The 15,224-nt window shown below is 41.1% G+C and overlaps 2 protein-coding genes across 2 annotated transcripts; one reads left to right on the top strand and one right to left on the bottom strand.

Annotated features, from left to right (window-relative positions):
- The first annotated feature begins 581 nt into the window (after positions 1-581).
- LOC131821874 (olfactory receptor 10A4) lies at positions 582-1,529 on the top strand. The gene has a single exon (XM_059158224.1). The coding sequence runs from the start codon at positions 582-584 to the stop codon at positions 1,527-1,529; it is 948 nt and encodes a 315-aa protein (XP_059014207.1).
- Positions 1,530-4,997: 3,468 nt separating this feature from the next.
- Positions 4,998-5,939, bottom strand: LOC131821879 (olfactory receptor 2D2-like). Its single transcript, XM_059158230.1, has one exon. The coding sequence runs from the start codon at positions 5,937-5,939 to the stop codon at positions 4,998-5,000; it is 942 nt and encodes a 313-aa protein (XP_059014213.1).
- Positions 5,940-15,224: the final 9,285 nt, after the last annotated feature.

Consider the following 15,224-nt stretch of genomic DNA (forward strand, 5'->3'; position numbering starts at 1 on the left):
GATGGGAAACGAAGAAATACTCTAATATATTGAAGATTCCTCTGGTATACTGAAACCATTGTGAATGTGGGCTGCTTGAGATTAGGGTACATTCAGGTCTCACCTAAGGGATCATTAGTAACTACTGGTTCACTTTCCTTGACTTTCTCTTTCCTACTCTCATTTTGCAGAAAATATATCCTGGCTGACCTCACCACCTTTCATTGTGCATTAAGACCCCTCTCTTCAGAAATGCTTAGCCTGACTTCTATTTTAGTACCACTGATTATTGAAGAAAGGGTAGGAGTCCCAAAGGGAACCTATGATTTTGAACATAGGTCAAGGAATGTGTAGATATATATGATGTGCCTCAGTTCAGTCTAAAACAGGTTAGGATTCTTCCAAAATATTGTGACTCCAAAGGAGAAGCTTTTTTTTTTTTTTTTTTGAAGGTATAGCTTTTGATTGCCAATCACTATAACAAGAAAGGTAGAGAATGAGGCCATACATTTTCTTTCTAAGGGTATAATAGAGGTCTAAATAACATATGGAGACCTCTACCTTCCTGGAGAATGAATGTCAATGAAATCCTAGGCAGAAGAATGACGTGGGAAAACTGGACAATTGTCAGTGAGTTTGTTCTTGTGAGCTTTTCAACCTTGTCTTCTGAGCTACAAGCTCTACTGTTTCTCCTTTTTTTAACTATTTACCTGGTTACCCTAATGGGCAATGTTCTCATCATCTTAGTCACTACAGCTGACTCAGCTCTACAAAATCCTATGTACTTCTTCCTCAGGAACTTGTCCTTCCTGGAGATAGGCTTCAACTTGGTCATTGTGCCCAAGATGCTGGGAACTCTGATCATCCAAGACACAACCATCTCCTTCCTTGGCTGTGCCACTCAGATGTATTTCTTCTTCTTCTTTGGGGCTGCTGAGTGCTGCCTCCTGGCCACAATGGCATATGACCGCTATGTAGCCATCTGTGACCCTTTGCGCTACCCAATCATTATGAGCCGCAGAGCCTGTGCCCAGCTAGCAGCTGCCTCCTGGTTCTCAGGTTTTCCAGTGGCCACCGTGCAAACCACATGGATTTTCAGCTTCCCTTTTTGTGGCCCCAATAGAGTGAACCATTTTTTCTGTGATAGCCCCCCTGTCATTGCACTGGTGTGTGCTGATACCTCTCTGTTTGAACTGGAGGCTTTGACAGCAACTGTCTTATTCATTCTCTTCCCTTTCTTGCTAATCCTGGGGTCCTATGTCCGAATCCTCTCCACTATCTTCAGGATGCCATCAGCTGAGGGGAAACGCAAGGCCTTCTCTACCTGCTCCTCCCACCTTCTGGTTGTCTCCCTCTTCTACAGTACTGCCATCCTTACATACTTCCGACCACGATCCAGCACCTCTCCTGAGGGCAAGAAACTGCTATCACTGTCCTACACAGTTGTGACTCCAATGTTGAACCCCATCATCTACAGCTTAAGGAATAGTGAAGTTAAGGCTGCACTGAAGCGAGTCATCCACAGGACCCTGGGCCCTCAGAAACTATGACTGACTGTGATGCAAACCAAACGAGTGGAATGCAAGGAGATAGGAAAGGACTCCTCAAGTATGTTTTAGTGCCTCCTCATTCTAAGAGCTATGATATATCCACTAGAATTTTGGACTTTACTAGGATCTGTTTCTGAATGAAAGAACATGAGCAATGAAGGAGAACTTCTATAGGCCTGGGTCCATAGGACTGGGGGACCAACATATCTGAGGATACTGCTAATTGACACAAATTAGGAGCTGATCTGAAGGTTGACAGTTGTAGTGAGAACACTACAATTTGCATTCTGTACTTGTTTTAACTTTTCTTGAACTTCTTCAACCATGTCTTTTTAGAACTTCCTGCTTTACATTATCTATGTTTCCAAACTCCCCCTGAAACTTTCAAGGATCTTTTTGCTTACAAGATAAACTTATGACAATGGTAATAATAAGCGGTAGAGTTTTGTGTCATTCTTTCACTCATTTTTGGAACTCAATTTCTTTTTTTTAATTATTTTTTAAATTTCTTTTCAGTGTAACAGTATTCATTGTTTTTGCACCACACCCAGTGAGTACTCCATGCAATATGTGCCCTCCCTAATACCCACCACCTTGTTCCCCCAACCTCCCACCTCCCGCCCCTTCAAGATCTTCAGGTTGTTTTTCAGAGTCCATAGTCTCTCACTCAATTTTAATACATTTTTATTCAACATTCAGCATGTGTCAGACCCTGTTTAGGACCTGAAGACACAGTGCTGAAGAAAATAGACAATTTTATTACCTTGTGGAATTTATATTCTAATGAGAAAGAAAATAAAGTCATACTTAAAAAATTCCCCTGGCTTATAAAGTACCCATGTACTACTAGGCTAGCAAATAAGGACTTCTTCCTCTGCTACCGTGATTAGTCTGTGCCTCATCTGGCGAAAGACTACTCCACACAGACACCACCTCAATCTCAAATTATTTACCTTGGATATGAGAATTGTTTGACAGAAAGGGTGTGAGGAATACCAAGCTAAGTGGACAACATTCTAGGAAACTGCTGTGAATAATCCAGAGATTCTTTGTTTACTAGATGTTATGCAGTCATATTGGGATTAGATGAAACCAGCTGTCCTTCTTAAACTTGCCTATCACTCTAGCAGCCCCTTTTCCTGATTTTGTCCATTGAATATAGGCCAACTCTGGATTCCTTAAAAATGGCAGACTTGGGGTGTTGATACCATATATAGGTGTGAATTATTCATAACAATTTATTGATATTTAACAGAATAAAATAGCAGTTACTGCATAGGCATGTCCTCTCCACAAACTCTATAAATAACTCTAACTCTGTGTGCCATGGAAGTACCAGGACCAGTTCAATCTCCCACACAGGGTACCCTTCACTTCTCATGTATCAAGGGCTCTACAAAAGCAGCACATTCTGAATTATCACTACAAGAATTTGTAAATGAAAATGTAGATATTGGGGTTCTGTTTGGATGATAGCAGTCACACAACAATGCAGATTGACACCATTATACATTTATAATCTCCAATTTTAGCCAAAATTTCATTACTCCTTCACATGTATTTTACTTGTTCTTTTATGGTAGGCAGAATAATGGTCCCCCAAAGATGTCCATATACTAAACCCCAGGACTTATAAACACGTTACCTAACCAGAATAAGGATTGTGTAGACAGAATTAAAATAAGTAACTTCAGATGGGGTTGTTATCCTAGATTTTCTTTGGAATACCGTAACAAGAAATTAGAAGGTAGGTAGAGAATGAGACTGAAATATTTATTCCTGTGGCTTTCCTGCCTCCATACACTTATGTCCACAACCCCTGTCTCAAGGTTTTCTCTGTGGAGCTACCCTCTCCAAGTCCTAAGTTGTCCTTCAGGCCCAGGATTAGTACAAGCTTCTTTCTCACTCTTGCTAGCCCTGGGATGTCACTATTTCTGGTTACTTTCAGAATCCTGTCTTTATGTTATTCTGATAGATAAAATATCCTTGTCCCTAATAAGAGTATGAGAAGACAGCAGAACTCATATATTCTCTTCATTGTACCCATGCTCTTCAATACCCACTTCAAACATACATAGATGCATATGATGCCCCACATACATCTAGCATCTAGCTCATAGTAAGTGGTTAATGCTTGCTAATGTATTGATTGTGTGATAATGCAAAGAGATTCAGAAATACCAAAAGGTAAAAAGTTGGAATAGGATCTGGGATAGATTGATAGTAATATTGAACATGATAAAAAAAAAAAAGATGGATTTTATAGGTTCCAGGGTTTATAAAATATGAATTTTTCTTTCAGGATTTCCTAACTCTTATGAGCTAAAACCACCAAGAAGGAAGGAGACACTCCTTCTACTGGTCCATGAGTAATTCTCTTTCTTCTTTTACAAAGAAAGTGCTTCATGAAGGATGAAGGGTAGGTCCATTTTTTTTTTTTATTGGAAATATTATTATTTTTTTTTCTCTTATTTTTTTTTAATTTTTTATTTTTTATAAACATATATTTTTTATAAACATATATTTTTATCCCCAGGTCTGTGAATCACCAGGTTTACACACTTCACAGCACTCACCAAATCACATACCCTCCCCAATGTCCATAATCCCACCCCCTTCTCCCAAACCCCCTCCCCCCGGCAACCCTCAGTTTGTTTTGTGAGATTAAGAGTCACTTATGGTTTGTCTCCCTCCCAATCCCATCTTGTTTCATTTATTCTTCTACCCACTTAAGCCTCCATGTTGCATCACCACTTCCTCATATCAGGGAGATCATATGATAGTTGTCTTTCTCTGCTTGACTTATTTCGCTAAGCATGATACGCTCTAGTTCCATCCACGTTGTCGCAAATGGCAAGATTTCATTTCTTTTGATGGCTGCATAGTATTCCATTGTGTATATATACCACATCTTCTTGATCCATTCATCTGTTGATGGACATCTAGGTTCTTTCCATAGTTTGGCTATTGTGGACATTGCTGCTATAAACATTCGGGTGCATGTGTCCCTTTGGATCACTACATTTGTATCTTTAGGGTAAATACCCAATAGTGCAATTGCTGGGTCATAGGGCAGTTCTATTTTCAACATTTTGAGGAACCTCCATGCTGTTTTCCAGAGTGGCTGCACCAGCTTGCATTCCCACCAACAGTGTAGGAGGGTTCCCCTTTCTCCGCATCCTCGCCAGCATCTGTCATTTCCTGACTTGTTGATTTTAGCCATTCTGACTGGTGTGAGGTGATATCTCATTGTGGTTTTGATTTGTATTTCCCTGATGCCGAGTGATATGGAGCACTTTTTCATGTGTCTGTTCGCCATCTGGATGTCTTCTTTGCAGAAATGTCTGTTCATGCCACGACAAAGCCCAAAGATAAGAATCTTACCGTATTCCAATCTTGCTGAGGCAACTACTCAGCAAGTCTTCTAAGTAGGGAGAACAAAGACGTCCTCACAGTCAGTAACAGATTTCAAGCCTGCATGAGAAATTTCCTTGTTGCTACTTTCTTCAGAGCTCCCTTCACATCCTTGTTCCTCAGGCTATAGATGAGGGGATTAAGCATGGGTGTCACCATTGCATAGAACACAGACACCAGTTTTTCCTGTTCTTTGAAAGTGAAAGTCTTTGGTGTCATGTAAGTGACAATTGCTGATCCATAAAAAAGGATGACCACCAGGAGGTGGGAGCCACAGGTAGAGAATGCCTTGAGCCTCCTCACAGCTGACTTCATCCTCACCACAGTCACTATTATGTGGCTATAGGACACCAGAATTAGGGAAACAGGTATGAGGAGAATCACGACACCCATGAGGAAAATGGCCATCTCTGAAGTGCGGGTGTCTGTGGATGCCAGGATCAACAGTGCAGGAGCCTCACAGAAGAAATGAGCAATACTATTGCTGCCTCGATAGGGTAGCCTTAATACAAAAGTGGTATCCACCACAGACACCAGAATGCCACTGGTCCATGATCCTGCAGCCAGCTGGACACACAACCTCCAAGTCATGACGCTAGAGTAATGCAGAGGGTTGCAGATGGCCACATACCGATCATAGGACATCACTGCCAGAAAGGCACACTGTGTGCATCCAAAAATGAGGAAGAGTATAAGCTGAGCTGCACAACGTGTGAATGAAATGACCTTCTTCCTGGATAGCAGGTGGACTAGGGCCTGAGGAATGATGTTGGTAGAAAAACAGAGGTCAGCCAGAGATAAGTTGCAGAGGAAAAAATACATGGGTGTGTGAAGCCGCGAGTCAGCCTGCACAAGGCACATGAGAAGCAGATTTGCAAGCACGGTGACCAGGTAGACACCCAGGAATACAATGAATAGCAGCTTCTGCGTGTGGGAGTCATCAGAGAGTCCTAGAAGTAGGAATTCGGTCACCTGTGTCTGATTTGATTGTCTCATAGTTTGTCTCTTTTTTCAGTAAGAAGTCACCACATGCCAAACATAAGTCCATAAAGCCTAAAAGTTTATACAAATCAGATTCAGAGGGCTTTAGAATTTCCTTCAATCGCCACCAGCCATTCCAACAATCCCCTTTATGTAGAGAGGATCATGCTGCTTTAGTTGGAACATTTTCTGTGTTGCAAAACTTAATACTTTAAGGAAAGTGCATTTATTTTCAGTATCATCTGCAAATGTAAAGTAGATCAAAAGAATCATCTTCTTTATGCTGAATATGAAATATCTAATAATAAAAAGATTCAATTAATCTATAAAGTATTGGCACTATAATCAATTAATCTATAAAGTATTGGCATTTAATTCCATTTTATTATCACCTAAAACCCTTAAGTCTTGTGCTGCTATTCCCTGTTTTATGATGGTATAGTTTTGTTTTTTTTTTAATTCTTTGGGCATATGACTGTTCTTTCTTCCTTCAAAAGACAGACACTAAAGTATAGGAAATTTTTTAAAAAGCCAAAGTACCTTGAAGAACTGACATTTTGTTTGGAGAAAATAACCTGTTCCGGACAGAGCTGGGAAATCAAGGAATAATTGGGTAGTATGCCATCACCTCTTTGGCAATCCTATCCCAAGCTATGGCTGGAACTCCCAAATATCAATCTTAACCATCAGCAAACTTCTAAAATAGCAGACACACCATCACAATATTCTCATCTGAAGTTACCAGATTGACAAGTTTTCTGTGTTTAAACAACACTAATCCACCATCTCTAACCCATCATCCCTTACTGCCTTGCATCATCAGCCTACTCCTCCCAGAGATGGAAAACTATCTTTCTCAGTTTTGTGCCCCTTTATAGACATGGGGTAGTGATTTATTTGATCAATTAGCATTAATTAAGTAAGGTAAATAAAAATAATTTGATCATATGGTTTAGTAGAGTTCTTTAACAAGTCTACCACATTCTGATGTCACTAAGAAGGCAACATAGGTTGTTCCTGACCTTTCCTCATCACAAGAAGAACAACCAACAACTAACTATTCAAGAATAAGATACCACTGAGAAGCAACCTCTGCACCACAGAGACTGAGGTATGGCATTAGAAAGGTAAGAGAAGCAGCTACACATTGACTGCATTGTTCTTCCCCAAACCAGTGCAACATCATGTGGACAGATCTCTCCTGAGCTTCCTATTCCCCTAGTAGTAAGAGAAACCCCAAGGGAGACAATCTGCACTGCCCCAACACTGTGGATTGCTTTGCTACAGGAGCTCTTGCACTGATCTCACACCATAAGGACTGCAGGGGAATCAATGGGACTCAACCACCAGGAATCTGATTGTGATAGAGAAGACGGGAGGGACTTGCAACGATCAGCACACAGATCTTTGCAGATGAAATTCATATTTGCAGTGCTCAGGGACTAATCCCAACCAGCAGTTTTGCTCATCATCTCACCAACTCAGAGATGCACTCTGATCACAGAGAACAACGTGGGGCTTAGCAAAACGTGGAGTTTTGCTAATTCTAGAGCCTTGTTTGTCCATGCCCAGGAAAGGAGCTGAATTACAACCCTACCTGCTGCAAAGAGCGTCTTCTGACCACATCTGACCAGAAGAGCTGAGGACAATTCCTGGAAGCAGTACCAGCCTAACAGTGCTCAAAATGAGATATGGGTGGGAATACCTGATAGCACCCAGAGCAAAACCAGTACCTGTGGAATATTCCTGTGCCCCACACAGGCAGAGGCATTAATTCATAGCCTATGCTGAAGGTAGTAACCCCTCCCAACTGGAGAGCCTTCCTGAGAAATTGAGAGTAGCCTGGAGTGGCTTGACCCCCTCTCAATGTGGCAAGAAACCTAGGACATAGCCCCACCTATTGTCAAGAATGTCTTCTGGCCCCTTCTGACTGGAAGGGCTGGGGACAACTCCTGGAAGCAGTGCAGCCTAGGGACACTCAAGCTAAGAGGCAGGTGCACAGAACTGAGAGTTTGCAGGGCAAAGCCAGTGGTTCTGCTCCATCAGAAAATTTGTGGTGTGTAAAGGCAACAAGGATAAATACCTAGTAGTGCAATTGCTGGGTCGTAGGGTAACTCTATTTTTAATGTTTTGAGGCATGTGTTGTAATGAGCACTGTTTTAAGCAACAACATTATAACATTCGCTTATAACATTTGTTATAAGCAACAAATGAATCATTTAACACTACACCAGAATCTAATGATGTTGGCAAACTGAACATTAAAAGAAAAAAAAAAGATGACAAAGAACTTAGCCAGCTTTAGGAGCTGCTCTCCCACTGTGCTCAGTCAAAAAATATAATTTGTAGCCCCACTCATCACTGAATACAGCCTTCAGCTTGTCCAGCCAAAGAACCTAACCAGAGCATATTGGAAGCTGCACAGCCCATCCACCAGACCTACACAGAATGGCACTATAGGAGAGAGAACATCTGTGGCTTCCCTCAACTACAGAGCAAAACTGGTGACCTCACTTGACCAGAGAATTCAAGGCACACTCTGGCTTGACTGGAGTCCTTAAACAATGAGTTGTCCAGGCTTTGGGTTCTGTCCTGTTTCCCTGCCAAGAAAGCTATTTCATATACTATTAATGAATATAGTACCCAGTCCTGTTCTTCTAGTAGGACTAACCAAAGAATCCAGGCAACCACAGAACCCATCCTACAGCCTCACTTAGGCAGGGAACTAAGACAGCAGTCCTACTCAATTGTTCTCAGCCGATGGCATACCTCCATGACATTAAGAATGAAAGAAGAGAATCATATGACCATCTCAATAGATACAAGAAAAAGGATGTGACAAAATTCAACATCCATTTGTGATAAAAAAAAAATTCTTAACCTGTTATGGATAGAAGTATCATATCTCAGTATAAGAGGCCACGTGTGACAAGTCCACAATTAGCATTGTACTTAATGGTGAACAGTTGAAAGATTTTGTCTAAGATCAGGAACAAAACAAAGGTGCCCATTCTCAGCACTCCTATTCAACATGGTACTAGAAGTCTTTACAAGAAGAATCAGGCAAGAAAATAAAAGGTATCACAATTGGAAAGGAAGAAGTAAAACTGTATTTGCAGGTAATATGATTTTATATACATAGAAAATTCTAAAGACCAAATCAAAAGAAAAAAACCTGTTATAGCTAACCAATGAATTCATTAAAGTGGCAGGATACAAAATTCATGTACAAAACAGTAGCGTTTCTATATGCTATCAACAAATTTTCTGAAAAAAAATCCCAATTACAATAGCATCAAAAACAATAAAATATTTAGAAATAAATTTAACTGAAAATGTGAAAGTTTTCTACTATAAAAACTATAAGATATTGATGAAAGAGATCAAAGACACAAATAAATGGAAAGCTATCCCATACTCATGATTGGAAGAATTAACACTGTTAGTATCTCAGTACTACTAAAAGTTATCTACAGATTCAGTGCAATCCTTTTTGAGAGTCCAAAGGCATTTTTACAGAAGTAGATAAAACACTCCTAAAATTCATATGGAAACACAAAAGAACCCAAATAGCCAAAGAAAGTCTGAGGAATAAGAACAAAGTGGGAGATGTCACACATCCTCATTTCAAGCTGTCTTATAAAGCTATAGTCATCGGAACAGTAAGGTACTGGCATAAATACAGACAGATAAACCAATGAAACAGAATTGAGAACCCAGAAATAAACCCCAAAATACACAGACAACTAATATTGGACAAGGGAACAAAGAATGCTCAAGGAAGGAAAGACAGTCTCTTCAATCAATGGTATTGAGATAATTGGATACTCACATGGGATAGAATGAAATCAGACTCACAAAAATTAACTTCATATGAATTAGACTTAAAATTTAAGTCCTGAAACAAGGAAACCCCTAAGAAAACATAGGAGTAAAGCTCCTTGACATCCATCTTGGTAATCAATCTTTGGATAGGACACCTAAAACATAAGTGACAAAATAAAGAATGCATGAGAATACAACAAACTAAAAAGATTCTGTGAGAATACATCAAACTAAGAAGCTTCTGCAGAGCAGAACAAACCATGAACAAAGTGAAAACCAAATATTTGCAAACCATATACCTGATAAGGGATTAGTATACAGAATATATGAAGAACTTACACAACTCATTAGTAATTAGGGAAACCACAGAGACATACATATCACTGCATGCTTGTTAAAATGGCCATCATAGGGATGCTTGGGTGGCTCAGTTGGTTAAGCATCTGCCTTTGGCTCAGGTCATGATTCCAGGGTTCTGGGATTGAGGCCTTCATCTTTGGGTCCCTTGCTTGGTGGAGAGTCTGCTTCTCCCTCTGCCTGCCCCTCCCCCTGCTTGTGTGTGTGCGCTCTCTCTCTCTCTCTCTCTCTGCCATATTTTTGCTGGATATAATACCTTTATTCAGACATATGCTCACGACTAGAGTTAGCATTAATTTCCCTTGAACATTCATCACACTGTGGATCAAATGTCATTGGCCAAGCTTACGCTTGGAAAAAAGACCCAGCTCCTGAGGCCAAAGAATCTTAGCTAGGAGGAGCCAAATCTAACTAATAAAGAATTGCTTCTAAAGAAAAATGTAGTCTATGGCTGAAATAGCTGGTATAAAATAAATTTTGAGACCACATGCTATTTTATTAGGTACTTCAGAATTACCATCCATCTAAGTGGAAGGTATTACCTGGTTAGTTCTTGGAGTCTCCTTAGGTCCTTTAGACTTTGCTTCTCTCTCCATTGCACACCCTTCCTAGACTAGAAATTAATGCATGTCTCTAATCTCAGGGAAAACTAGATGGTAAGTGAGTATACTCCGTTTTAATGAAAAGAGAAAGTGAGGGCATACAACTGAACACTTCTCACAGAGTTTTAAGTGATGCCTATATTAGTGGTTAACTTAATGGAAGGGCAGCTACAGGATATTGCTGATTCTATACCTTCATCTGGCTAACAACTACAGGTTTTTAAATATTCCATTTATAAAAAATAAAAAATTATTTTAAAAAATTCCATTTAGTAAAAGTATTATCCAGAAAACCCTCCTTTCTGACCCACACGTTTCCCATTTCCCAATCCCACTCACCCTCAACACATACACACATTAGGAAATATACACATTCACAAACATCTAGAAATTAGATGCATTAGTGTACCTTCCGCATCATGTACTTACATCCATCGTGGCTAAAAAGATTACATTGAAATTAGCTTCTTTCTCTGCTACACTGAGATGTTCAAGGGTAGGGACCTCATCTGACTGCTCTTCATTCACAGCAAATAGAATAAGTTGGTACAGACTAAGTGTACAACACGTGGTTTCTGAGCTGATTGGACTTGAGCCAAAACACTGAGAAACAGTCAATATGAGTCAGAGTGTGACTTGTGATCTGTCAGAGGATAGGAGCTCTCACTGACCCTGGCACAATAGTAGAAGGCTACACCCCTGACCTCTCCTGATTTGTTTTTAAAAGCATATTATTCTCTAATGAGAATGTAGAAGAGAAAATGTTCCCCCAGGTGACTGTGAATCTGCCCCCAGGGTCAGGAAGCTTCTGAAAGGAAAGCATGTGTACTGTCAAGCTTTCTCTCCTATTATTCTGCCTTTTCCCTAGATTTAACATCAACTTTTCAGTTCATTTCCCTAAAAATGGCATATATTATGATTCAAGCAAGAGGATAGATCAGGAAGCCATGCATTTTCTAATCTGACATTTTCTAATCTTGTAGGAAGAAGATTTTGAGGGAATCCATAAGAACCAAGAAAAAAGACTGAATTTCAGTTCTGATTCCAAGATCTTTGGTGCTCAAAATCACCCATTCCCTACCCTCCATACCCACTTCCTGTCTTCCAAGCCCAGCTCAATAGAGGCATAAAAATCCCCTCTCAAAATCCCCTCTCAAAGAACTCCATGGAAGTTCTGCTTATGTCTCCTCTAGGCGAGGACCATTGTCTCCTTCACAGGGAATTCGACATTGTAGTTGCAGTTTGATAAGATAGATCCACTGTGGAAAAAACCTTGACTAGATCTATTACAGAAGATTTAGCTCTGAGAATCCGACTGTTTGGACAAAATCAGTTGAATTTTAAAAGCAAAATTTATGAAGAAATAGAAACCAATTCACTGCCAATATACACCCAGTTATTACCTTTGTCCACCTTGTGCCTTCTCTTTCCATCCCTTTAATAGTCTTACAACATTTTCTCATCTGGTGAAGGAAAACAGATAAAATTAGCATGTCAAAGCCAGTAAACATCTCAGTGTTGAGGGGGAATCTGCCACGGGTGTATTGGCTGCAGGAGTGGGCAGAGTGGAGACTGCAAGACTGAGGTCCTCTTGTCATAAGTCATTCGAGTCCAAGAGCTCAGTAAAATCTCTGAGGCCAACGTCAAGGACAAGACAGAGAAGGGAACCCCCAGCACTGCATTGTCCTCATGCTCCATCCAAAGGTCTTATTGACATCAGGACATACTAAGCCACAGTAGTTCCATTTAAATGAGGACACCAGAAGGATACAAGGAGCAGTCTCTGGAGTGGCTGAAGTGCTCAGGAGAATTCTGAATCATTAGGGTAGATCTTGAGCTGTGTTTTCTCTCAGAGGTTCCCAAATGGTTATAAAGAGAACAGAAAATAACATGCAGTTAGCACTCACCTCTCCACTTATGGGTCCCCTGACCAGTTCTTCTTACCTGTCTTCTTTCTTGGGAAGTGAGGTATTGTTGCAATTAAGTATTTGGTTTGTAGACTCTAGGTTGCAGCCCCATTATATTACATACTCTGTGTATGTTTTCAAGAATTTCATCATTTGTAGAAGGTGAATATGATGTGCCCCAGATGATGATATACTTCAGTTATTAACATTTTAACAATATTTTCATGTCTTTATTTATGTTAGGGCTGATTCCATGATAAAACCTGTTAAACCCCTAGGGTCTGCCTGGGCCTGCTTAGCCAGAGTGACTCCATGTTGCTTAGGTATCCATTTTGTTGCCTAGGTAGCCATTTTTTTATTGCCATGTTGCCTAGGTAGCCATTTTGTTGTTTAATATATGCCTCAGCAGTTACTAATATTGGTTCTGGGTAACCGTTGCTAAAACACACACCTAAAATAAGGCCAGACAGGTAAAAAACATCCAATCAGCCAAAGCCACATACATAGAGGTCTGCAGTTGTGCCCTATAAAAACTAGCCTGTAAGATCAAGGGGCATCACTCTCTTCGGAGGTGGCCCTGGTCAGTCAGTCTGACTTTTAATGCTTGGCATAGAATAAAGCTTTATATAACTTTCACTTTTGTCTCAGTCTCGTTCCCCTGGCCAGTCAGTCTAACTTCTAATTCTTGGCATAGAATAAGGCTTTGCAGAACTTTCACTTTGTCTCAGTCTTGTTCCTTTGATAACAGACCCAACAATTTACACACATAGTTATTTTAATAACTTGACGCTAAGTTGTAGCCTTAATGCTCAGAACATACAAAGGGCTCCTACAAATAAGAAAAGTCAGAAAAATCCAATTTTTAAAATGGGCAAAGACTAGAACATGTACTTGCAACATAGGAAATACAGCTAATAAGCATATGAAAAGGTACACAACATAATTAGCCACCAGAATACATAAATTAAAATCACAGTGAGGGGTGCCTTGGTGGCTCAGTTGGGTAGGTGTCTGACTCTTGACTTTCGATCAGGTCATCATCTCAGATTTGTGGGATCAAGCCCCATGTGGGGTTTCATGTTCAGGGAGGAGTCTGCTTGTCCCTCTCCCTCTCCATCTACCCCCACTCATTCTCTCTCTCTCTCTCTCTCTCATAAAGAAATAAAATCTTAAAAAAAAAAAACACACAGTGAAATACCAAGCTTCATAAAAGTGGATTAAAATGACTGAGGATGTGGAGCAATTTTCATTGCTCATGGGAGCATTATTTGGTACAATCAATTCAAAAAGTCCATTTGGAAGCTTCTTTGAAAACTAACCTTAAATATACACCTTCTCTCCTACAATACAGTTGTTTCACGCCCTCTGTGGTATACACGCCTTATGGAGATTAGGGTTTACCTCTACACAAGTATGTGCATGTATTTTTATAACAGCCTTACTCAAATAACGGGAAATGGCAACAATATTAATTTGCATGAATATGAAAAAGGATAAATTGTGATACATGAAGTGGGATACTATTGATTATTTTTAAAAGAATGAACTACTACTATATACAACCAGGTAGGCATAAAGATGTTTAATAAAAGAAGCCAGACATATAGGAAGTATATTCTATAGGATTCCATTTCTTTGAACCTCAAGAATAGGCAAAACTAATTCATATTTTTACGATTCCAAATTGTTAGGGTCCGTGACCAAAGGAAGGAGACTGACAAAAAGCAAAAATCAAACAAAGCTTTATTTCACGCCAAGCATCAAAAATCAAACTGACTGGTAAGGGCCATCTCTTATGAAGAGACAACGATGATGACCACGACATGGTCACTCCCAAGAAGGCCGCTCTGGATAAGGCTGCTCTGGAGGAGGCTGCTCCCCAGTTGGAGCCGCTCCCAAGAAGAGGCCACTCTGGACATGGCCGCTCCCAGGACGAGGCCGCTGCTGATGCGGTTGCTCCCCAGACAGGGCTGCTCCCCGGACAGGGGCTGCTCCAGCGAGGCCGCTCCCTATACAGGCCACTCCCAAGAAGAGGCCACTCTGGACGAGGCTGCTCCCAGGAGGAGGCCACTCTCCAGACAGGGCCGCTCCCCGGACAGGGGCTGCTCCAGCAAGGCGGCTTGCGGCAGCGCCGGCTGGGGCCCGGGGCGGTGAGGCTGCTCACAGCAGGGCCGAGGCCCAGGGCAGCAATGCCCCTCATGGCAGGGCCGTGGCTCGGTGGTGGCGAGGCTGCTGGCGGTGAGGCTGCTGGTGGTGAGGCTGCTGGCGGCTAGGCCATTCTCCGTGGTGCCACTGCCTAGGACTACGATGACCAGGACGACCACGACGCTCCAACTCTCCCGAAGACTACCCTAAGGGCTATTCCAACAGCTATTCTAACGGCTATTCTAACAGCTATTCTAATGGCTATCCTAACAGCTATTCTAACTCCTCTTACTACTCCAAGGCTATTTTGAATCCCCACCCCAGCCTCACAAACTAACATTTATAGAGGTGGTTGAGCCCAGCCCACACACAAGTGGCCAATGGGATTTCAACTCACCACAGTAAATATATGCGTGCCCCACTGATTGGATGTCTCCATACAGCCTGGCCCTCCCCTATATCTG

This window comes from Mustela lutreola, chromosome 1, assembly GCF_030435805.1.
Source record: "Mustela lutreola isolate mMusLut2 chromosome 1, mMusLut2.pri, whole genome shotgun sequence".
NCBI lineage: Eukaryota > Metazoa > Chordata > Mammalia > Carnivora > Mustelidae > Mustela > Mustela lutreola.

Coding starts and splice junctions, on each gene's coding strand:
- LOC131821874 (XM_059158224.1), top strand. CDS start 582: ATGACGTGGGAAAACTGGACAATTGTCAGTGAGTTTGTTCTTGTGAGC.
- LOC131821879 (XM_059158230.1), bottom strand. CDS start 5,939: ATGAGACAATCAAATCAGACACAGGTGACCGAATTCCTACTTCTAGGA.